This window comes from Sceloporus occidentalis, unplaced genomic scaffold, assembly GCF_023333645.1.
Source record: "Sceloporus occidentalis isolate IW3139 unplaced genomic scaffold, rSceOcc1.0.p SCAF_8, whole genome shotgun sequence".
Classification (NCBI taxonomy): domain Eukaryota; kingdom Metazoa; phylum Chordata; class Lepidosauria; order Squamata; family Phrynosomatidae; genus Sceloporus; species Sceloporus occidentalis.
Genome location: NW_028316988.1, coordinates 44,322,261 through 44,347,618, shown reverse-complemented (window position 1 = coordinate 44,347,618; position 25,358 = coordinate 44,322,261). Strand labels below are relative to the sequence as shown.

At 43.0% G+C, this 25,358-nt stretch overlaps 1 protein-coding gene across 1 annotated transcript in view; it reads right to left on the bottom strand.

Moving 5' to 3' along the window:
- Window positions 1-25,358, bottom strand: part of GAB3 (GRB2 associated binding protein 3) — a 58,751-nt gene that overhangs the window by 8,497 nt on the left and 24,896 nt on the right. The window contains exons 2-3 of the mRNA XM_089536494.1: window positions 9,268-9,571; window positions 1,331-1,547 (exon numbers count right to left, since the gene is read on the bottom strand). Of these exons, the coding sequence (XP_089392620.1) occupies window positions 1,331-1,547; window positions 9,268-9,571 (521 nt within the window). The remainder of the gene's footprint in view (window positions 1-1,330; window positions 1,548-9,267; window positions 9,572-25,358) is intronic.

The window sequence follows — 25,358 nt, the reverse complement described above, 5'->3', positions numbered from 1 at the left end:
CTTCTGCTTTGAGGAGGGAAGAGTTTATTTTGGGCGCTAGGGGTAAACGCCCCGATCATTTCATCCTTGGATGCACAGATGATAATAATAATGCTTGTCTTTTCCCTACTGTGGTCTAATTACTCTGTCCTGACTGTTGGGATCCCTATTATTCAACCTGGGATTGAGTAACAACAAAATTCTTTCCGTCCCTATTGAGCACCGAAATGGAGAAATGCAAACCCTGGAGATTAGGAGGAAAGTGATTTCATTTTTGGGGGCTGGCATGTATTTGCAATGAGAGGATTTGAGGAGTTCTTAAAGGGCTGGGGGCTGCTATGGAGGGCACTGCAGGCTCAATTGCACAATTGGGTTGCACAATCCCCCACTCACCCTTTGCATCCAGAAACTTCTTGACCCGTGTCAGAGCATTTTAAACAACAGGTCAAGATCCTGCATCAGAGTTTACATCAATGATGCAGCTACAACTCTGATATGGTATACAATAGAAATAGCATTTACATGTCTATACCGCTTCATAGTGAACTCTGCACTCTCTAAGCCAGTGGTTCTCAATTTTCCTAATGCCACAACCTTTTAATACAATTCCTCAAATTGTGGTGACCCCCTGGATAGAGAAGGAGTGTCTCGGTTCCTAAGACCATCGGAACTATAACCCACAGGTTGACAACCACTGATCTAAGTGGTTTACAATTTGTAAGCCAAGTGCCCCCAACAAGCTGGATACTCATTTTACTGATCTACGAAAAGATGGAAGGCTGAGTCAACCTTGGAGCCCGCTGGGATCGAACTCACAACGTTGTGGCTGCAGGACCAGCATTAAACCACTGTGAATTGTTACACTGTTAGTGAATTGTGACGAGGTGTACTGGCGCATCCCATGCAGCGTTCCATTGCACATGGCACATACAGTCGGTCCTTCTTATACACGGATTTTTTATACACGGATTCAAGCATACACGGTTTGAAAATGTTCCAAAAAAGTATAAATTTACCTTGATGTTCCATTTTTTATTAGGAACACCATGTTGCTATGTCATTATATTTAATGGGACTTGAGCATACACGGATTTTGTTATACATGGGGGATCTTGGAACCAAACCCCAGCGTATAACAAGGGTCCACTGTAATCTTAACTAAGTCGCTGATAGAGAATACTGGCCTTTGTTCTTAATTTTAGTTTACAAAAGCACACCTTTCTGCGTGGCAAGGGAGTTTCCCCCAGTTATGCAGAAACCATTATATATCATCTCTAGGTGACCTTATTCCGCTTGCAGACTGATCGGCACTTAATCACCCGAGTTCGAGTGTTAGTGGGCATAAAGCTACCTGACATGGCTGAGTTTTCCGGTCTCACAGTTGGATAAGAAGAGATAGTCAGGAAGGAAGACAGATCCCGACTCGCTTGCCGTCTCCTCAGCAGCAGAAGTGTCTGCGGCGGCTTGGTCAGTCGAAGAGGAGGTATCTGCAGTCCTCAAGGCGTGCGCCGAAGAGGCCGGCGAGGGCTGTGGCGAGGAGGTGGTGTGGGAAAGGCTGTCACCCGAATCTGCATCAAAACAACAGTAAAAGCTCATTTTGTGGGTGCAAACTCTCGGCCCTGATCTTGCAAAGGCCTGGTTCCTTTCAAGGCATGGATTCTGTAATGTTTGCTGCCTGTCTGTCTGCTGGGACAAGGATGAAAGATGAGGTCAGCCTTGGAAGGAAACCTCACCATCCTGGCCAAACTGGGTTGGAAACAATCGGTCCACATGTATTTGTGTGCACCTTGTTGTTTTCTTTATGGTCAGCCTTTAAAAAAGAGGTCAGAAACACTCTCAGCTGACTCAATTTTATTTGAAATCTGGCTGCACTTTCATCTCAACTTGTGGATCTTTGCTGAAGACGACTGGCAAACTATACCAACTTTCTACATATTCTTGGGAAGGGCCTCTAGACTAAGCTTTTGGCATTTGATATTACTGGTGATGAATGAGATGGCGTGCATGGATTAACCTCAAATTCCCAAATCATTCTCTTATGTTACCTGAACAACTACATGAACAGACATTAAAGACCGTGTTTAAGGGACTCAAAGCCAAGGGTAAATGATAATAAGACTACAAATGTATGTATAGTGTGCAACCGGTATAAGGACTCATTTTTCCTCCCACACACATACATATATGGATGTGCCATGTAGGTCTGCTCTGCACTGCAGAAATCATGCAGTTTGACGTCGCTTTAACTGCCAATGCACAATGTGCAAATCTGGGATTTGTAGTTTTCTGAGATATTTTGCCTTCTCTGTCATTGCTCTGGTGCCACAACAAACTACAAATCCCAGGGATGGAACCATTGCAGTTAAAGCGGTACCAAACTGCATTATTCTAGCAGAGCGGATTAGACCATAGATATCCATCTTCATCTTCTCAGCATTTCCTATCATTCTTAACGTTTCCATTACTCTAACATTAGTCTTTTAAAGATTGGTCCCCAATGGCGATGCTGATACTGAACCGCCATGGCTTTTAATCCGTGACACGGAAAGATTAATTTTAAAAGGCATACATTTGAAAGTTGCATTTTTTATTATCGTTATTACGGACAGACATGCGGTGTTTATACGAAGCCAAAACTCTGCTTCCTTAACCTATAAACAATATCTGGGGAAAGAGGCCAAGATACTATCTAAACTTCTGCAGCGACGTTTCCAAGAAGCAAAGTGTTTATAGTGTGAGAAGCCATTGCAGGCTAAAAAATGTGCAGCCAAACAGTTTTCCCACAGGTGTTTGGTAAGGAAAAACTCAGACAAAATAACCTCTCCCATCCGCTACCCTTCTTTCAATAAAAGGACTTTAAATGCTAAATAAAGTAAAAATTGGGGTGCAATGGGGGGCAGAAAGACACATGGAATTGATATGGTAGGGAAAACATTTCATACAGAATGTTAAATTCAATAGGGTCTTAGGCTGCAGAAATAATGCAGTTTGACACCGCTTTAACTGCCATGGCTCAGTGCTATGAAAACCTGGGATTTGTAGTTTGATTTGGCAGCAGAGTCCTCAGACACAAAACTACAATTCCCATAATATAATAATAATAATAATAATAATAATAATAATTTATATTCCGCTTAATCACTTGGAATCCAAGCGGATCACAACAATAATGCCATAGCATTGAGCCGTGGCCATTAAAGTGGTGCCAAACTGGATTATTTCTGCAACGCAGATGCTAAACATCTCACAAACACCCTACTGTTTAATAAAATTTGCAATTCATTGATTTGTGGAAGGGTCTTAATGGGTATGTACTGTATATGTGGTTTTTTTAGATCCTTGTTATGTTTTTAATGTGCCTTTATGCTATTTTCAATTAGTAGTGTTTTAATACGACAGTTTACTGGATTGCTTTTTGAATAAGCAGTCATTTTTCAGCATTGGAAGCAAACTCAGATCATGCTGCTCTCCTATGGCCAGAAGATGGCAGCCTTGTAGATTCACTGCCAAGTTTCTGATTTAAAAATAATGTTATTTCAATATATATATATATATATATATATATATATATATGGTGAGGATGCAAAAAGACTGTGCACCAAGGCTTACACAGAGAATTCAGTAACACAAAGAACAAGTAAACGCTCTTAGTTTTCAATAGATTTTGCTGTCTTACACTTTTCTCTCCTTATACCTTGTGCTGCAAAATCAATTTTATTCAGCGCCAAAGTCAGTGCAATCAACTAACACATGTCCGTTGAAATGCATGTCTCCAAAGTGTCACTTGGTTTTGTTCGCGGAGACCATGAGGATGATTTTTCATGGGCAAACCTACTCGATTCATACCATAATAAAGCAAAGTTATCATACTGGTTTCCATTAAGCAAAGACTTTAATTTAAATGTCAAATTTTCAAAGACAGCAGGACACCAAACCCAGTTAAGTCATGCTCTTTAGGACAGATTGTCTATAAGTCTCCAGTTCTTGGTATATTATTGTTGTTGCCATTTGTTGTAACCTTTTAGGTTGGGTCCTCTAAAGACATATGGCTTTGTCCGAACCAATGTGTTCCCCCATTGCCCACCCCCAAGTGTGTATAAATGAAAGGGCCCATACATTATATGTGTGTGCATGCACACATTTATTGATATCAACAAGACATCAATGTTTGCCCTGAACATTGCTGCACATTTCACAAAAGCCTCTTGAAATCCTGCTAGCAAATGAGCCATGATGAACCAATTTGGAATGCAAGCTGCTATTTCAGATCCTGAGTCCAGCCGATGCACTGAAATGACCTCTGCTGCTTATTGCTGCCGTTTCCAAAAGGACAACACAACAACACTCAGTGACCCGCAAAAAAGGAGAGGGGTGTGGCATGGCATGCTCTGGAACTCATGCTTAACCTAACATTGACCTTATCACGCTTATCCTAGAATTGACTTAGAAGACTGGCATTTTGGAGGCGAATGTGGAAGAACAGAGTCACCCGTACTGTGGAATCAACCCCGAGATCAGTTTTTCCCAGCCTGCCGCCCTCCTGATGTGTTGGACTACAACTCCCATCATCCTCCCAGCCTCAAAGGAAGGCAATCCTCTGAACAAATCATGCCAAGAAAACCCCATGATAGGTTGGCCTTAGGGTTGCCATAAGTTTGGAAACGACTTGAAGGCACACAAAAACCGCCATCTATCTTCAATGTGAAGTCAAAGGCTTTCATGGATGGCATCCATTGTTTTTGTGGTTTTTTCAGACTATGGGGTCATGTTCTAGAAGAGTTTATTCCTGATGTTTTGCCAGCATCTGTGGCTGGCATCATCAGAGCTGGCATCTTCAACATCTTCACATGCCAGCCACAGATGCTGGCGAAATGTCAGGAATAAACTCTTCTAGAAGATGGCCACACGGTCCAAAAAACCCACAAAAACCTATAATCTGTCTTGACTTGTGCAACCTCCACACCAGTGGGATGCTGAGACTTGAATCCTAGAGAAGTCTCATTAACTTAACACAATTTACCATCTGCAAAGGGATCCTGTAACACCTTTCAGACCAACTGTGCAAAAGACGTTGTAGCACAAGAATTCGTAGACTTGCTCCACTTCCTCAGATGCATGGAGTGAAGAGTTTAGATGTTTCTACACTCCTTTCTCTGCAAAAGTATGGATGGCAACTTTTGCATTCAAGCTCCACTGAAGGTCTCTTCTTCCTGCAAAACTGGGCTGGTGGCTGCTTTCCTCCCTTGTGTCTGAATCCAGATTGTGCTTGAGTCCCTCCAGAGATTTGGATTTACAACCAGCCCAGTTTCAACCAAGTGTCACTGGAGTTTATCATCTATGCATCGCAAGGGCCATTAGAAACTCTACCACTGTTTGTGAGGGCTCTAGGACAATAACAGCAGATGGAGGAAATCCATCTAATACCCCTTGGCGCTCCCCAAATGGGCCATGATCTAGGGACCACAGATCTTTTGCTGCCTCAAGGGGAAGGACAAGATGGCTCTGTCCTTCTTCCATTTCACAATTGGCAATTTCGCCAAAGAAAACAGACTGTGTGGCTCACAAAGCTCTTCCTCCAACAGAAGGGAATGGATCTAACCTAGGCATTTGTCACCAAGATGCACCCAGTATTCCATCAAGGGGTGATAACATCAATAAAACTCATTCCAATTCCAGGATATAACACAAACTAAAATGGACACTATGCTGAATTTGCAGCAAGATTCTTCTCTGTGCCCCCACAAACTAGAACATGAACCAATGGATTCATATCACAAGAAAAGAGATCCTGTCTAAACATTAGGAAGAACATGTCTAAAGTCAGCCCTCAGTCTCCACGGACTCTTTATCCATGGATTCAAGTATCCATGGTTTGAAAATGCTCCAAAATATATATACGTTCCAGAAATGCAAACATTGATTTGGCCATTTTATATAAGGGGCATCATTTTACTACACTGTTGCATTTACTGGGACTTGAGCATCCACCGATTTTGGTATCCACAGGGGGTCCTGGAACCAAACTCCAGCGGATACCAAGGGCTCACTGTACTCTGACTGCCTTGGATGATGGTGTATTCTTCTGTTTTGGAGACCTTTAAACAGAGGTTGCATGACTATCTTCCAGGAGTGCTTTAGTTGCATGTTCCTGCAAGGCAGAAGGTTGGACAAGGTGACCCTTGCTTCCCCTTCCAACACCATGATTCTATACAAATGATGAACAGTCCAAATGTGTGTGGAATACTTCTGCAAGGCATTGCACCGTGGCTCCACAGTGGAGAGTCCTGAGTCCCACTTTGTTCACACATCCTCCTACAGACAATCCACACGATCTGCACAACAGGGCTGGGAAATGGATTAGGAAGGGGGATGGAAAAGGAGAACAGCAGCAGAAATGTGCTCTCCAAAGCTCAGAAGTGACAAGCCCTAATTCTTCCTGGCACTCTCTCCATCCCATTAGCAAATCCACTCTGCAGCAGCAGCAGCAGCCCTGCTCTGTGGAGAAGAGGAATCGAGATGCGTCCCTTTGGGCTGCACTCACATTTAAAGCCCGGCCCGAAGGACAGACGTCGGGTGTTCTCCTGCACATTTTCTTGAAAGCCTGGTAATAGAATTGATGCCCATTAAAGGCTCTGCCACAACAGCTGCAGATAATAAATTATGCATGTCCATTTTCTATGAGGGTGGGGGTGGGAAAGAAAGGAGCGCCATGTTTCTCTCCCTTCCCCCTCCACTTTGTTAAGGAGAATCGACAGAAAGAGAACTTGCCCAAGCTCATGTATGTCGGATCATATAGAAACATTGCAATGAAATAAAACGCTCCTGGCTATGTTTTATCTGCTGTGTCGGTTTGGCCAAGAAGGGTCAGAACTGCATCAGTCCAAGCCAGTATGTCAGCAGACTTGCCGATCATGGTTGCAATGATCTCACCCCCAAGATTAAAATTAGATATTTAAAATAATGAACAATATTTCATTTAAATTGTATTTTTGGTTTTTGGGTTTTTTTAAATGTCGGTTATATTGTCTCTTTTTAAAATATGAGGGCATGGACCATCCTAACTTTAGTATCCGATGATAAATGGTGACACTTCAGGATCTTGACCAATTCCTTCATAGCCGCCCTTCCAAGTCCTAGCCTTCTTCCAATTTCTTGACTGCAGTCTCTGTTGTGAGTAATAATTGAGCCAAGGCATAGGAAGTCTTGCATTATTTCAATGGTTTCATCGTCTGCTTTAAAGTTAAGTCCATCATCCGTGGCCATTGTTTTTTGTTTTCTTAATGTTCAGCTGCAAACCTGGCTTTGTACTTTCTGGCTCAACAGAGTACCATACACCAAATTATAAATCCCACAAGTCCTTAGGTCAGTTGTGGACTATAGTTTCAATGACAGCGGGGTGGCGAATCCTCTCTTTGTATTAAACTGGAGCTATCCAAGCTATCCAAGGTGCTGAAGGATGGATTTTTTCGAACCTGGAGTGGATTCATTGCTTCACTGTCTTTACAATGGAGCCAGGGCAGTTAAAGTGGCATCTGACAGCCATAACTGCTCAGTACTGGGAGAAAATGAGGGAAGGAGAGAGAAACTGGGACATTTTAAAAGCAGCTGGAAAAGTGGGATGACAGAGGATTAATTGGGGCTGCCTTTGCCAAATCAAGACATTTGGAGAGTATACTGTATGCTCTCATTCACCATTATATACTTGGGCCTGCTACTTATGGAGGGCATTTTCCCAAAGATATATTAAGCCTCAGCTATGGCCACAGATTATATCAGGCATTCCAGCAAATCATCCGCTCAGTCAAGAAATACATTGAGGTAAGTGGATTTGACATTTCGACATGTCCTCCGAGTCTAAAAGCAAATTAAATTGGTGTCTCGATTCGGTACAATCCGATGATAACATGAGGACGCTGGCATCTGGAGTCATTTCTTTTCTTTTCTTTCTTAAGACGCTGAGCCGTTTCTCGTAACCAGTCAAGGGACTGGCTAAATGATTCCGAAAGGCCATGGGGCTCCTTGCATCTGCATTTTTAACTGGAAATCTCGCCTCTGTAAAACCAGATGCCTTTTCGGAGTTTGGTCGCTTCTCCAAAATGTTAGGAAGATCTGGGGGGTGTTTATAAAGTCATTTCATTGCAAAATTTTCTCAATCTTTTTCCAGAAACAGGGGTTTGGACCACATTATGTGATACCTAAGGAGTTTTAGACATCACCACTCCCCAAATATTGGCATTTTGGAAGAAATGGGCTATTGCATTCACCTACATCCCTTCCAAATCCTGGTGCTCAGTGGAAGAGAAGACATGAGTGGGGTGAGGCTCAGTGGGCAGAGAAAAGAAAGGCCTCAAGGTTGTTATTATTATTGTTGTTGTTGTTGTTGTTGTGTACTCTTTTAAATTTTTCTTTGAAAACAACACATCTTAACAAATTTTCACTTTAATCACATGAAACTACGTAAAGGGTTAGGAGGGTTTGGGATGCAATGGCAGCAAACGATTACTGTATTTTAGGTACCTTTCTAGTGTTGGCTGCCTCAATCTTCTGGAGAAACAGGATAAAATTAAATTTATTATTATTATTATTATTATTATTATTATTATTATTTAGGCTGTGCCTATGATACTGTAATTTAAAAGTATATTTAATTTTGCTAGTTGTTTATGTTGCAACGGATTGCCATTACATTCAGTGATATCCGGGAATTACAGTTTATGAGTAATGTGAAGTCGAAGGCTTTCACAGCCAGCATCCATAGTTTTCGGTGGGTTTTTCAGGATATGTGGCCGTGATCTTGAAGAGTTTATTCCTGATGTTTCGCCAATGTTTGTGGCTAGCATCTTCAGAGACAAATAAATAAATTCTCTGAAGATGCCAATCACAGATGCTGGCAAAACATGAGGAATAAACTCTTCTAGGACATGGCCACATAGCCCAAAAAAACCACAAAAAACTAATTTATGAGTATTACCAGTACAAATGTTTTGTGTTGCATGAGAGGAGGTCAATGGAGGATGTGTCTGTGTGTGGCAGCATGAGTTACTACACCGGATGATGTCAACCCTAATGATGGCATTGTCCAGAAAATAAATTCTAAAACAGAAGTAATTCATCTTTCTTTTTTCTTAAAAGCAAGCAAACATACACACATGTTAGACAGGTGTTCTGAGGAATTTCATTGGTATCCAAATGTTCCTAAACAGTAACAGACATCTCCCAACCACACCGGAGCCAGATATTCACCATCAGCTACTTCCAGAGGAAGCTGCGCTGTCCTGTCATCCTTACCTGTCCCGTCTTCCAAATGTCCGAAGTTACAGATCTGGGTGATGTGGTGCACCCACACTTGCATCTCCTCCTCGGATTTGGCCACCAGGTAGAAAGTGCGGTACGTGGTCTTCACCACGAAGACGAAGTTGTTTTGGAATTCCTTCTTGACGAAGTTCAACCCCGAGTGTTTGACCACCTCACATTCGCTCAGGTCGATCACCCGTATGGGTTTCTTGGAATGGCTGTTTCGATAGTACTCCAGGACATCGGGGTTCCCGCTCATTCGGCCTTGGCGCAACACGAACCAACGCTTTCGCCAAGCCTGGGGAACCAATGCAATGGGAGAAAGCATTACTGATGGGGACCAAAGGAAGTGGTCTTATACCAGGGGTGCACAAAGTCCAGCCTGCTGGCCACATGGCACTCCATGTGAGGACACCATGTTGGCTCTCCAATTTACAAACAGAGTCCCTATTCCTGCAAACCTTGACCTGTCTTGCACACCATGCTCCTATCCCATGCAAAGCACCTAGGACTGCAAACCAAAGATTATTTTGCATGATAAAAAGCTTCCCAGGATTAAAAAGGTCCTTATATCTGCAATAGTTTTGTCATCGTTCCCCCACCATACAACCATGTGCCAAGTTAAATCAAAAGCAACATGTTCCGTTGTTTGCATTCATCATAGACCTCTCCGACATGCACACAAACATAAGAAATCATCATGTCTTTCCCTTAATGTATTGTTTCCAAGCTCTGCTCAAGATCTCTTAAGATCACCTTTCAGGATTTTCATGACGTATGAGAATGAAACAAAAGACAAAAATTGTCAGGTTTGGGATTCCTGCTAATCTCATGCCTGTCCATGAAAGAGGTGATTAAATTCATAATGCACAGTAAGGCTGCACTGGCAAGAAACCGCCAAGACAGAAAGCAGTGATAACCTACACAAAATAGATTCTCTTTTGCAACCATTTTGTCTTAGGAAGACGTCCCATGAAATTGGCTGATGAATAAACGGAATCTATGTGACACACACCATAGATTTGTGCTTTAAGTATTCACAAATTACTATATCTTCTGTTGGCTCTGCTGCTGCCCTATACATGACCCACAAGTATATTCTCTCTAGGTCCTCCAGTGCAATGCTATGATCAACTTCCTATCTAATGTGAAGTCAAAGGCTTTCATAGATGGCATCCATTGTTGTTGTTTTTTGTGTGGGTTTTTTCAGGCTATGTGGTTGTGTTCTGGAAGAATTTATTCCTGATGTTTCGCCAGCATCTGTGGCTGGCATCTTCTGATGATCTTCCATGCCTGCATTCTCTGAAGATGCCAGCCACAGATGCTGGTGGAACGTAAGGAATAAACTCTTCCAGAACATGGCCACATAGCCTGAAAAACCATCTTGTCTAGGATTAGATGTTGGAAATATCATTTTTTGGACTTCTGTTCCTGAATTCCCCAGGCTGCATAATCACAAGCAGGAGGATGGGAAATGGAGTACAAAAGAGCCACTTCTCAGAATTTTCCTGTTGCCTCCGGTAGCAAAATATCTTGGACCAGCCCTACCTTATGTATACAGCAAGACTCATAATGTTAGGAGAACAGGAGGTATTCTTTAAAGGGGTCAAGAGAAGAAAGTGCACTGACACTCTCTTCACACATGGTTCAAAATGTGAACAGCTTTGGATACCTGAGCAGATGCCCAGGACTGAAACTCATGGCATGGAATTCATTTGGCCATGATTTCAAATTGAGCAAAGGTAAGAGACGAACCCATAACCCACTGAGGTCTACTCTAACCAGCCCCTTTCTTTCCAAAAGAAAGCAAAATCATCACCAAAGCAGCCCAGGTACCATTTTGAGCTTTCTTTAGCTGGCTGTGAAGAGCGGCCTCACATTTAATTTTTGAATTCCTGGAAATGAGTTTGTAATTGCTCAGGAGCTCTGATGCACATTTACGCTGATCTGCTTCCCAAACCATTTGCTTTTATCGGCATGAGAGGCAGTCTTTCAAAGCATGACTGCGGACTGGCCTGAAAAGCAAACATTGATCTATATTAATTTGTATCCATCCTTCACAAAATGAACTAAGAGTAAGACAGACACACAGATGGTCAAATGCTTGGACTGCAACCTGACCACTCACTGTTTGCTTATGGCTGCTGCCACACTGCAAAATTAATGCAGTTTGACACCACTTTAACTCTCATGGCTCCATCCGTTGGGATACTGGGATCGGTAAAGGCATTTGGAGTTAGCGTTTCTCAACATTGACAGCAGAAGGGAGAGAGGGGAGAGAAGAAGGAGCTGTCATCCCTAAAAATAATGCATCATTATGTAAGATACTGTATGAACCCTGGCTGAAAACACCCAAAAGCCTGGAAATTCCTCCAGGCTTTTTTCAAAGCATCTCCAAAGCTGCTCAGTTTCTCTCAGACAGGTGGTTGCAATGCACAACACGTCCTTCTGAAATAGAAACGGAGAGGCGTGAAGCCGACTCGGCCACCAGCAAGAGCTCTGAGATTGACAATCTGTGGCTTCTTCCTCTTGCTCAATGCTTCCAGAAACAACATACCAACTCTAAGAGTTTTGATGATGATGATGATGAAGATGAATAATGCTTTGTGTAGTGTGTAAACTCTGAAGGCATCAGGCTATGACACCAGAAGTCATGACAGCAAATGTGACCAGATATTATCACCGCAACGGAGGACAAGGCACAGCAGAAATGAAGGGCCTTCAAGAAAAATGTAGGACATCACCAAAGAAAAGCTAAAACGACTCATATAAATGCAGTCAGCCCTCCATAGTCACAGATTTTTTTTTATCCACGGATTCCAGCATCCATGGCTTGGAAATATTTTAAAAATATATAAATTCCCAAAAGCGCACCTTGATTTTGCCATTTTATATAAGGGACACGATTCTATTATGCCATGGTATAAATATCAAATGAAAGTATTGTGCATTTCTCTGTAAAATTAACACATTGTCCATATTCCTCAATGATGCACACACTTCTGTCTTTAAAAAGGGTCCACATCCCAAATATGGGGTGGATAAGTGGCATCTTGTTCTGTCTATATAAAAAGAAAAGGTTTCCAACCCTCAAATAAGGAATATTCCTTAGTCTAAGCAACGCTCGGCAATCCTAGTTGCTTGCAAAGCTGGCACTGCAAGCCTTGCAAGCTGAAATTCCCTCTTCTGCACAACTTTGAAAAGGAAACAGCCGTGCCCCTTCTTTTCCATGGCAACCCTAAAATGTGTGAATTTCAGTCAGATTTCTCTCAGACTGAATCAAATCCATTCTGACCTGTTCTTGTTACTTTTTTTGCCTAGGGAACAGTGCTACTTTTCAAGAATAACACAACCGCAATGCTGGGGTGTGTAGCTTTGCAATAGGGGGTAATGTTTAGTCTACGTTGTTTATCGCTGCTAACTTAATAGGGTTGCCAACGTGAAAAGGAAACCTTATATATACAGTGGTCCCAAGATATCTGCTGGGGTTTGTTCCGGGCCCTTCGCGGATACCAAAATCCATAGATACTCAAATCCTGTTAAACAGAATGGCATAGTGAAATGGCATCCCTTATATCAAATGGCAGAATCAAGGTTTGCTTTCAGGAATATATGTATATGGCTGAATCTGTGGATAAGAAATCCGTGGATACAGGGAATTAACTGTATAAGGTTTTTTGTGGGGTTCTGAAGATGCCAGATGCTGGAGAAATGTCAGGAATAAACTCTTCCCGAACATGGCCACATAGCCCAAAAAACCCACAAAAAACTATGGATTCCGGCTGTGAAAGCCTTCGACTTCACACTGTATAAGGTTTCATTTTCTATCCTTTAAACAAAATACAAACAGAGAGAGCGAGAGAGAGGAAAATAAGACCCTCTCTGTTGTTCCACCCACAGCTTTCTTTACGTCAGATCAGGAAATGGAGGAAACAGCTGCCCACTCTTCATTTTATGCCTCGAGAATCCCGTTAACGGCGCAATGGGACGCTCTAGGCACGAGAGGAAGTGCCAGCGACTGCCTTCGCCACTTCCTGCACTGCAGAAGCAGAGGTGATGCTAGAACAACAAAAGGGTGCCCCCTTGACTTTAGCACACTGCGGACATTTATAGTCCAGTTAAAGACAGAACAGACCCAGCCGGTCACGTCAAAGCATAACAAAAGTCAACTGGAAAGAGTAACACAACAATGCAACCAACTAAGAATGCAACCTTCCAAGCGCATAATAACACAACATTCCAAGAGGTGTAGTGGTTTGAGCATTGGGCTACGACTCTGGAGGCCAGGGTTCGATTCCCTGCTCAGCCATGCAACCCACTGGACAAGTCGCACTCTTTCAGCCTCAGGGGAAGACAACGTCAAACCTTCTCTGATAGGTTTGCCTTAGGGTCACCAAAAGTTAGAAAAGACTTGAATGCACACACAACAACACAACGAGTTATTTTGGCTCTTGGAAACTTTAACTGTCATGACTCCATGGAATTCTAAGAACTGTAGTTCTCTCTGTGTGTGCTTGTGTGTGTTTGAATGACAACACCAGGAACTATCACTAGATCTCGAGTTTTGGCTTGGAAACCTCAGGGTTTCAGATGATCCTGAACTGGAAACCCTAGTTCTTGCTCAACAAGCCACTTGTGGCTGAGACTTAATATTTTACATCTTACATTTTACTTAATATTTTACATCTCTTTTACATCTGATAGAAATATAACAGATTTCTCCATAGATATCCATGGTAGAGCTTGTGGCGACGCATCAAGGTTTGGGCAAAATCAACAAGCAAAGCAAAACAGTAAAATCAATCAATCTCTCTGCAATTTGCACACAGGAACCATCTCTGTTTGCCCTCTTTTGGTATCTAACCCACAGAGGGAATTATATGTGCCCCCAGGCATGTTCCAAGAGCTCAGAATGTATTTTTATGAGGCAGAAAATCTTCAATTACTCTAGCATTAAAATGTCATTGGCAGAAAACACCTCCCTCTTTTCCGGTCAATTGATAGGCATCCATTATTCGCTAAGAGCACTGACCTGAAACTATCTCAATGGTAGTTGTGTAATGAATTATAGAAAAGCACATGGAGGCTAGCAGGGAGGTTTCCAATTCTCCTAGCATGAGAAGAAGCGCATCGCCCATGGAGAAAAAGGCAGAGAGAAAATGCCACACTGTGCAGCATCAAGCTGGACCAAAGTACCATCTTACTTCCCAAAAAGCTATATTCTCATCTCCAATTGCATGCTCTAATCTATTGCATCTATGTGCATTTATATACTCAGGAATAGCTGTAATCCCAGTTTGGCCATGAAACCCAGTCACACACTCTCAGCCTCTGGGGACGGCAATGGCAAACCTCCTCTGAACAAACCTTGCCAAGAAAATCCCATTATAGGTCCGCCTTAGGGTTGCCATAAATCGGAAACGACTTGAAGGTACACAACAATAACAACAGTAGTTTCTAAAGATTATGGAATCACCAACAGAATCATGAAGCAATCCATCTAACTGCTTTCAGATTCCGAGAAAGGCTTGCTACAACTCTTCATATTCTAAACGGCAATCATTCGTACAAGACTGTTGTTAAGCCTGTCCATATTTTTTATTTACTGTGGTTGGGGATAGAAAGGGGAAGAGGTATTAAGGCTGAGAAACTGACGTTCACTGAAGGCTTTTCGGTAAATTTGCAGCTGAAGTGAAACCCTTGAATTGGGAACCTCAATTCGCACTCTGAACTGCAGGCAAGTGTGCAAATGGTCCTCCGTCCCTTATATGTTTACACACAGACAGATACAGAGACACACACAAACACACATTGCGGCCATACACCTTGGGGGGGGGGGAACAGTCTGACATGTTGACATAAATGGGAAAAGAGAAAAGTGGAAGCACGAGCATAAAGCATTATTGCAACTTGGGTCTCCGAAATGAACTGTAGGATCATAGCTATATGTCTATATAGTGCTCTGCTTACACGGCGCTGTACTTACAGGACCAGAAATCCGTTTTCTTTGCTCAGATGAGTTGCGTTATGTACTGTTATATACACATTCCAAAAAGCAAGCCTTGTTTTTGCCATTTTATATATGGGACACCATTTTACTATGCCATTATATTTAATAGGACATGAGCATCCACAGGTTTTGGTATCCATGGGGGATCCTGGGGCCAAACCCCAACGGATACCAAGGGTTCACTGTGTTTTTATTCAAATTGTAGTTATGTATTTCAAAGTATGCAGCTTTAGACAATCGTTGCCACCAGAATTCTCACTGTAATCTGGGTTTCCTGAGCATGACCTACCTCAAAAGGAGGCTTTAAAGACCCACCAACAAAATGAAGTATGCAAAGCAACCTGTATCCTGAAAGTGCTATGGACATTATTGTCACCACTAAATGTTTTCCAAAATTCCCCTGGAGGGTGCTATTTCCTTGTGCCTTTTATTTAAAATGGTCCCCCCCCCCCCCACTTGCTCAAAGTAGGTTCCATCATAATAAAACCATGAGATAAGTGTGGGAGAGATGAATACACTTAAAAGTAACATTTTGTGATAAGAAATACAATTATGCCAGTAGCTGGCATCTTTTCTCCATCTGTTCCAGGGTTTTGAGATATAGGTAAGTCTGAAGCGCAACTGTGCAACATGCAAAACTTGGAAACGTTGCTTTTTCTGGGGGCCTTTCACACCATACAAATATAGGACTACGATTCCACTTGAATGGCCATGGCAACATCCTATGGGATCCTGGGACTTGCTTTTTAGGGCGTTCTCAGCCAGAGAGTTGCAGTCCTTCGCCAAACTACAAAATCCAGGATTCAACAGGCTGTTGCCATGGCAGTTCAAGTGGAATCATCATAGGGCTATTTTCCCTTCCCACCTCTTCCATCCCCATTTTTATGGAGGGATAAAAGCACACCGTCCACAGAGGAAAACTGGGACACATTTGGCCAAGCTACATCCAAGTGTGAACACGATGGCAGAAGTTATTAAAGAGGAAGAACACACAAGCAAGAAGAAGCAGAAGCGCTTTGCTTTTGCCTAAACCTTCAGGGAAGGGCAAGATTCCACCTCTTCCTCTCCTCTCCCCTCTTGTTAGTTAATGTAGTTCAAACAACTTTTGAATGCTGAACTCAGTTTGGAGCAACTGAAGTAATGCTGAGGACACAGAGGGAAAGTGAGATGAGGAGGATGAAGAGGAAGGGAAGGAAACTGGGACATTTTAAAAACAGCTGGAAAAGTGAGATGACAGAGGCGTAACTGGGAATGCCCCTGTCAAGTCGGGACAGTTGCAAAAGCCCCATACAGTTTATTCCAATTGCACCAATTGAAGCAAGGCGAAGACAGAAGTGGAAAGTGGGGGAGGAGAGAGAAACGGGAGCATTTTAAAAGCAGCTGAAAAAGTGGGATGACAGAAGACTAACTGGGAATGTCCCTGACAAACTGGGACCTTGGAGGGTATGCACAGAGTCTCACCCAGCTTACTTCAGTTGCACCACCTGAAATTAGGCGAAGACAAAGGAGGAAAGTGGGAGGAGGAGAGAGAAACTGGGACATTTTAAAATCAGCTGAAGAAGTGGGATGGCAGAGGATTAATTGTGTTTGTTCTTGCCAAATTGGCATGGAAGATATACTGTAGATACAGCTGAAATGCTATGACAGTTCAATGGCAGCCTGTGAATTTCATGGCTGAATAGGGATTTGAAATCCCAGTCTTCCCAGTTCAGATCCTCATGCTCCTAGAACAGCACTATACCCACTAGACCACCTTGCCTTGCCACACGGTGCCAACACATTATGCCCAACCAACTACCCAAGCCTGTTAAACAGACAACACAAAGTCCGCCTATACATGCTGTGCATATCCGGCACCAAAGCGACTCCAGTTTCCATTGATTTTTTAAAAGTGTTGAATAGGTTTTTTAAGCTAATAGCTTTCATGGAAAGGATCCAAAGTCCCCCTCCATTTTCCCTTCTGCACCCCACCCCAGCCACTTGGCCAAAACAAAACAGCCTATCCAAGCCCTAATCCTTTCTCTTGCAGTTTATGTGTGACCATAAACACAGATGTGGGCTGCATTTATACAAAGAGTCTGGAAGGCAGCGCAGGTGGTTAAACATCCCACCCGCTCCCAATGCTCCACCCTTTGGGTTATCTGGTGCTCTGCTCTGGATGTCACTTCACGCTCACATTTGCTTGTTGCATCCCATGCAAAACAGGAGCATTCCACTGTGGACACACTGCAGAATTAATGACACCTCTTTAACTGCCATGGCTCCAGGCTATGGAATCCTGATATTTGTAATTTGTTATGGCACCAGAGTTTCTCACAGAGAAGGCGAAATAGCTCACAAAACTAAAATAGAATTAAAACAAAATTCCATAGCACTGAGTCATGGCAGTTAAAGTGGAGTCAAAGTGCATGAATTCTGCTGTGTAGACACAGCCTTTGCTGTTATCATGTGCCTTCATTTCCAACCTATGGCGACCCTAAGGTTTTATTTGGCAAGCTTCTTCCGAGAGGGTTTGCCATTGCCTTCCTCTGAGGCTGAGAGAGTGTGACTTGTCTTAGGTCATCCATTGAGTTTCCATGGTTGAGCCAGGATTCAAACCCCAGTTTCCAGAGTAATTGTTCAATGTTCAAACCACTACACCAGGCTGGTGACTATACTCTAGGGTTTTCTTGGCAACATTAATTCAAAGGAGGTTTGTCACTAAGGTGGAGAATGTGACTTACCCAAGGTCACCTAGCAGGTTTCCCAAGCCAAGTGGCAGGGATATAGCTTCGAGAAACAAAATGAGGTTGTTGTGCCCATAAATAAGAACTCTGGCAACTCCACCCCATAAAATCTTCCTTTAGTCCCCAGATTTCCAGGGCGGCAGTAACCTAAAACTGTCAAAATTTCAGAATACAGGTTGGGTACCCAAAGAAAAAGGGCTGCAAAGTGACCAAGAGACGGTTGTTGTTGTGTGCGGTCAAGTTCTTTCCAACTTGATTTGTTCAGAGGAGGTTTGCCGTGGCCTTCCCCTGAGGCTGAGAGAGTGTGACTTGTCCATAAGTCACCCAGTGGGTTCCATAGCTGAGCTGGGAACTGAACCCTGGTCTCCAGAGTCACAGTCCAACACTCAGACCATGGTGCCATGCTGTCTCTCTAATGGACAGTAAACACAGCAATGAGAAGAATTCTACATATGAATGACTGTTAGTATTTTGGGGGGGCGGGGGGGAATCTATGCCTTCATTTGGTCCTTTTCCTGGATTCCGGGTTTCTTGGATTCCTGGCCCAACATTGAAACCACTCCGCCACCTTGATCCTCAAAAACAGAGGACACCTCCCTGTTTATCCTTTTGCTGTTTCACCTTCGCAACTGAGCTGGCAGAGGAAAGCTGTCAAAGTGTCATCCAGCCCATTTTCTAACTGTCTCCTCTCACATGATTCTCAAGCACCGAACGAAAGGAACATAAACAGGAAATTGGGCAAAGAGATCCTGCCAGCGCAAAAACCAAAAAACAGTCGTTATCGCCGCCAAGTCCATCGCTTTCCGACCGGCAAATCAATCGCTTATCTTGATCTCCTTCTCAGGGTCCCATAGTCGGTTCCATGTATCTTAATAAGATCACATTCAATCGATTAGATCATCTCTTCCTTTCCATCTCTGAGAGTTGCTAATCATGATTAAAGACTAGAAGCATGGGCTGCTCCCCGATTCAATGATTAAGAGCCATGGAAGACATTGCTGAGTATGAAATGACTATTGGCCAGAATTTTACATGCGCTACTTGCCATATATACTTGACAATATGTCGACCTCTTGTATAAATCAAAGGATGTTTTGGGGGCCAAAATGATGGATTTCGATATGACAAATCCCAGGTTTCTATAGGATGGAGCTACCATGCATAAAGTGGTGTGAAATAGCATTATTCCTACAGTGGAAACTCACACATCACCATAAGAGTAACTAAATGCGAACAACCCAAAATGAGAGACACTGTCCCTTGTTATACACAGTTGCAATGCAACTTACTTGCATTTTGAGTACTGCAAAATAATACGCGATAGAAGTCATTTCCAAGTTCCAGCTCAAATGTATTTCCATCCATCAGATACCATTACAAGCCAGGGAAAACCATCTGCCTGCTTTGATTTTACAAATCTACAAAACCATTTACCGAATAAACATAATACCAATTAAGCTCCAAATAGCTACGATTTGATTTAATAAACGCTCAGAAAGGCACAGTAATGAGAGTGCCTGAAGGGCAATGCTCATCGGTAGAAAGGGTCGATAGAAATCGGTCCATACTCTCCAGTATTTCACAGACAAACACTGAGACACATGGGACCAAGCAACATCAGAGCGTGATCAAGATGGCAAAAAGATATTAATGAAGTGGAACACACAAGGTAGGAAAGGCTGTGGCAGTTTGCTTTTGCCTGAGCGTACTGGGAAGGGCAAGATTGCAGCTCCTCCTCTCCTCTCCAGCTGAATGAAATGCAAATTTCTTTTGGCAAATTTTGCAAATTGATGAAATGCACATTTCCTTTTGCAGTTTTCAGCAATGGAAGCAAGCTGAGGACAAAGGGGTAAGGATGGAGGAGGCAAGAGAAACCAGGACGTTTTAAAAGCAGCTGAAAAAGTGGGACAGCAGAGGATTAACTGGGATTTTTTTCCTGCCAAATCAGGACGCTTAGAGGGTATGCAGGCCCACTGCATACATATTGACTTTCAAAGTCCCCATTGATTCAGTGGTACTGCTCTCACTGTGACTGTCAGCTGTATTTGTTGTTGGTGCTGTTGTGTGCCTTCAGGTTGTTTCCAACTTATGGACACCTTAAGGTGAACCTTTCATGGGGTTTTCTTGGCAAGATTTGTTCAGAGGAGGCTTGCCATGGCTTTCCCCTGAGGCTGAGAGAGTGTGACTTGCCTAAGGTCACCCAGTAGATTTACATGGCCGAGGCGGGATTCGAACCCTGGTCCGCAGAGTCATAATCCAATGCTCAAACCCTTACCCCATGCAGGCACTACACTTGGGTGTTGCTGGTTGCACATAAAAGCCTCTTATGAAAGGTCTTAGACTTCTGTGACAAATATGTCATGGGTGTGAAATCTTGCAAGAGTGTTCTTTGTTCTGTTGGCGTGTCCTTCAAAGTCTTGTTGTGTTGTCGTCGCAGGAAAAGTCTCACATCATGTGTCTGGGCTGTTTTGTTAAGCGACACCTAATGAAGCCAGCTGGGAGATCCCGGCCCATCCGCACAAAACCCTCTAGATAGTCTGAGGCTTCTTGAGATGGGAGCCAACTCCTTTCCTAGGATGAGTCTGGGAAGCGCTCCAGGTCCCTTGGCCCTTCCCTTCGCCTTCCCTCCAAGTGCAGACAAAACAGGAGCCACAAAACGTCAAAAGATAAAACGCACAGGTCACAACTTCAGACCCAAGCGGGACTCAGATAGTTTTCCTCTTTTATGTTGACTGGCCAGATAAGTCAACTCAATAACCTGTGCACTTAATTATTCCAAAATGGAAAACACACTCATAGTTCATATTCAAATGAACATTTGCAAATAGGCGTCATTTATTAGGCTTACTCAGGGCGGCTTACAACATTAAAAAACACCATACAGTTAAAAGCATACAAAAATAGTATATTAAAATAGAATCAAATTGCTCCAGCTGATGGAATGCTAATGTCCATTCAAATATGAAACTTTAGCATATGTCCCATTTTGGAATCTGTAGCTGGCCATTCAATTAAAAGAAAAAGACAGTCTCACTTATTCCTCTGTTTCTCTGTTTGACCAGCTGTCTTTAAGATGTCCCCATTTCTTTCTCTTCCTTCCACTTTACCCCTTTGGACTCAGCTCACTTCCATTGCTGTAAACTAAGTTCATAGAGCCAGCATGGCATAGTAGTTTGAACATCAGACTCTGGAGACCAGGGTTCGAATTGCTGCCTGGCCATGAAAACCCACTGGGTGACCTTGTGCAAGTGACACTCTCTCAGCTTAGAGGAAGGCAGGGCAAACCCTCTCTGAAGAAACTTGCAAAAAAACCAACGCATGACAGGGTCGCCGTAAGTCGGAAACAACTTGAAGGCACGCAACAACAACAAAGTCCAAGATGCAAAAGTAGCTTGCATCTATTTAACTCAGCAAAGCGGAGCAGAGAGGAGAAGAGAAGGGGCTCTTTCCAGCAGGCTCAGGCAAAAGCAAACTGCTGCAGCCTCTCCTAAATTGTGTGTGGTTTCTCATTCATGACTTTGCCATCTTGACCACTTTCTGATGTTTCTTGACACACATGTCCTGGTTTTCATCATTGTAGACTGCCAACATCTCCTCTTGTAGCCAGAGATCAGGCCAAACCTTCTCCAGAAGAAAAGACAACCCTGTTTTTACCAGATTTCTCTGGGTGCAGGGTTTCTTCATCTGATTCTGTCCCAGCTTTGGAGGCTGAAACAAGTTTCCTAAGCTTTCGCCGAAAGAAGAATGCAGGAAGTCTTAAAAGTCCATCCGATGACATTCCTTCCTCGTGCCTCAAGTCGGATGGCAATTGATACTCAGCATTTTGAAGTCAGGGTTTTTTCCAGCAAAAGCCACTACAGGTCAAACTTCAGCTCTGTTTTGGACAGTCCCAATAAAATCAATGCCATCCCAAATGATCCGTCCACAAAGGCTGCATCCGCACTGCAGAAATGATCCAGTTTGACACCACTTCAGCTGTGCTCAATGCTATGGGGTTGTCAGAACTGTAGTTCTATGAGACATTTACACTTCTCTGCCAGAGAGCTCTGGCCCCACAACAAACTACAGATCCCAGAGTTCCACAACATTGAGCCACGGCATTGAATTAAAGTGGTGTCAAACTGGATTATTTCTGCAGTGCAGATGCAGCCACAGTGGGACCTACAACCATTTCTCTTCAACAACTTGCACTAAAATGGAGGGTAGAAATAAATAAGGAAGAAAAATAGCTTTGAGCATAATGCAGCCAAAGTTTTAAAAAAAACAAACCTTGGCCTCCCATATATATATATATATATATATATATATGATTCAAATGTACTTTATTTGAGTTGGACTTTTGACTCAGCCTTAGCTCCCTAATGAATATTTGCTCTTCTGTTATGGCTCTCTAGGATATTTCTGAGAGGGAGAAAAAAAGACAGTTTAAAGCATGGGTGGAAAAGCAAATCTGCACCACACCAGGGAATTATTTAGGCATGATATTCAAATTGTTCATACAGGGTTTTTATTCCTCATAAATCAAAAAGTGTTGTTCTCGCCGGCGCTGACCTATTCAAACCCCCCAGTATTTTCTCCAGCTAAGCAAGAACGCAGAGCTTTCCCAGCCGAGGGAAGGAGATGTCTTAAGCAACAGTCAAACGTTTTGGCAAGATAAGGATGTGCATCCCACATGTCCATCTGGACTGCAAGGACATCGCTTCTCTGGTTTTTAAGAGCGCAAAACATAAGACCTATTTTTTCTTAACTGACAACATCAACAATAGTAAAAGAAGACAAATCAGCTCCATGACGGGAAAGTTGTTTATTTAGCTATGTCTATATTTCTGCCTTTCTTCTGATACAGGGGCTCAAAGCATCACAAGATGGTTCAAAAAACAAATCTGGCTTACAAAAACCACAATTACAGTAGGACCTTGGTATTCGCTGGGGATTGGTTTCCAAGGCCAAACTCCATGGATGCTCAAGTCCCACTAGATGCAATGGTGTAGTAAAACAGGGTCCCTTATATAAAATGGGAAAATCAAGGTGTGCTTTTTGGAATGTATAGATTTCTTGGGAATATTTTCACACCACGGGTGCCTGAATCCGTGGATAAAGCAACCGTGGATGTGGAGGACCGTGGATATGGAGGACCGAAAGCGTTGCATAGAAATGTAAATGCTGTTGCTATTGCTGTCAGTGATTCGAAGGCACACAACAGCAGACAAAAAAGGTGATGAATAAATTGGACCCATCGAGGGGCAACAAAGCTGCTAGAAGTGGCTGTCTGGACATGGAAGCTGGAACCCAGCCGTGTGGACGTAACACCGAGCAGAAAGTCAGAGGGTGGAGGAGAGGCGTTGGAGGAGGGCGAGGCATAAAGTTGCTTACTACTTAATAGTCTCCCCGTCCAGCCCTGGGCAACGGCCCACATTGCTATTGCTGGCAAAGCCCCAGCCTGCTGTTTTTTGACCTTTTGCTCTGCTAGAGATAGAAATGGGAATTGTCTGAGACTTGGAATAACTTCCTGCCATTGTGTGAGCCAGGGCTGGTCAGACTCGATAGATAGCCGGGTCTGTCAGGCCGCCTTTGGAGAGGAGAAAGTGCAGGGTGTTTTTTTGCGTGTGACTAATTGGAAAGAACCATTAGGCAGCCTGCAAGGGACCCATGGACCAGGGGAAGGCCTGCCAATAAAAGTGGCACGATGGAGAGGGTGGGTTGGTGGGTGTCTCCGTTACGGTTCCCTTCTCCAACTCCTCAACTCTCCGACATCCAAACCCAGCTGCGCAGAGCTAGTTGTTGTCTTCTTTGCCTACAAAAGAGACAAACATTGAAGGATGCACAATGGAATCTGCAAGCAAAAGGGGGAGATACATCACCAAGTGATCTCTAGCTTATCTTGTCTATTTTGCACTGTGTAACAAACTTGTATCAAGCCTCACGACCTCGGTGTGCATGTGATACACGCTTGTATCACAATAAAAAGTGAAAGACCATCTACGGAGTGCTTGGCTTACTAAATATTAACACCAATATGGATTCAAATACAGCGGCCGCTCCACATTCGCTGGGGTTAGGAGGACAGGACCCCCATGAAAGTGGAAAAAACGTGCATAACAGAAACACCTCTGAAGATGCCAGCCAGAGATGCTGGCGAAACATCAGGAATAAACTCTTCTAGAGCATGGCCACATTAGCCCGAAAAACCCACAGAAAACTATGGATCCCAGCCATGAAAGCCTTTGACAACAAAAACACTGTTGTTGTTGTTTCGCTGGCGATAACCCCTCTCTAGAAATCTCTGGGTTGTCCAGCACGACTCTATGGTCATCATCTGCCAGACGCTGGCCATAAAATTAAGCCTACAAATGCCTAGAGAAGTGCTCTGACCAGGAATCTCTAGGGCCTCCAACATGACATATTATATTATATTATTATATTATATTATAGTTATTTGTATCCTGCTCTTTTCCCAGGACTGCTTAAAAATCCCTTCAAAACAGAATATTCAAATTCAACAAGAAAGCATACAATTAAAAGCCCATTGCAACCAGCTGGTAAATGCCTACTGTTAGTGTAATATATGTGAAGAAGGCTTTCCTATAATTAATTTGTTCTCTCTGTGTGTCTTTTGTCATGCATTTAAAAAAAGAAAAAATTACTAGGGAAAAGCATAAAAATCAGCTTTATTTCCTGTCCCATAAACCATGATTTGCAGATTAGAAATGTTAACATCAGAAATGACCCAAGCAATCTTCTTGGAGCCATGTTTCTTCTTGGGATTATGCAAGAAGCTATGAAAAAGTCAAGTAACCATTGTTTCCTGATTTGCCTGAACTAGAAAACTATGGTTATCAGTTATGGAATCTAACCAGGATTTTAAACCATGGTTTGAAGTTTCTTTAAGATCTAGGCTTGTTCCAAGCCAGGAAACCATACTTTCTTGGATGGAACAAAGGAGAAAACTGTGATTAGCTAAAGATAATGAAGTTTACGGTGCTGCCCCAAGAACAAAGAAGAGAAAGGGATGGTTGAGTTTGCAGGTCAAAAGTCACAATCCAAGGATTGGAAATCCGTGGGGTAACCACAACAAATCCTGAATATCAATATAATGGGACTGGACTGGACCATCGTAAAGTCCATCTCTTTAATTATACCTCAACTGAGTGTTAAGAAAATCAAGGTTTTCTAGACAAAGCAAGTTGCACGGATCTGTTCTCGGTCAACAGAAGCAAACTTTCCTGCCTGAACAAATGCAAATTTTGGGGAGGAAACATCAGGAACAAACAAAAACCTAGCAAAACAAAACTGCACAAAAAAGGAACAAACACAAGGCCTGCCTGTCATGAGGAGAAGCGGAGACACTT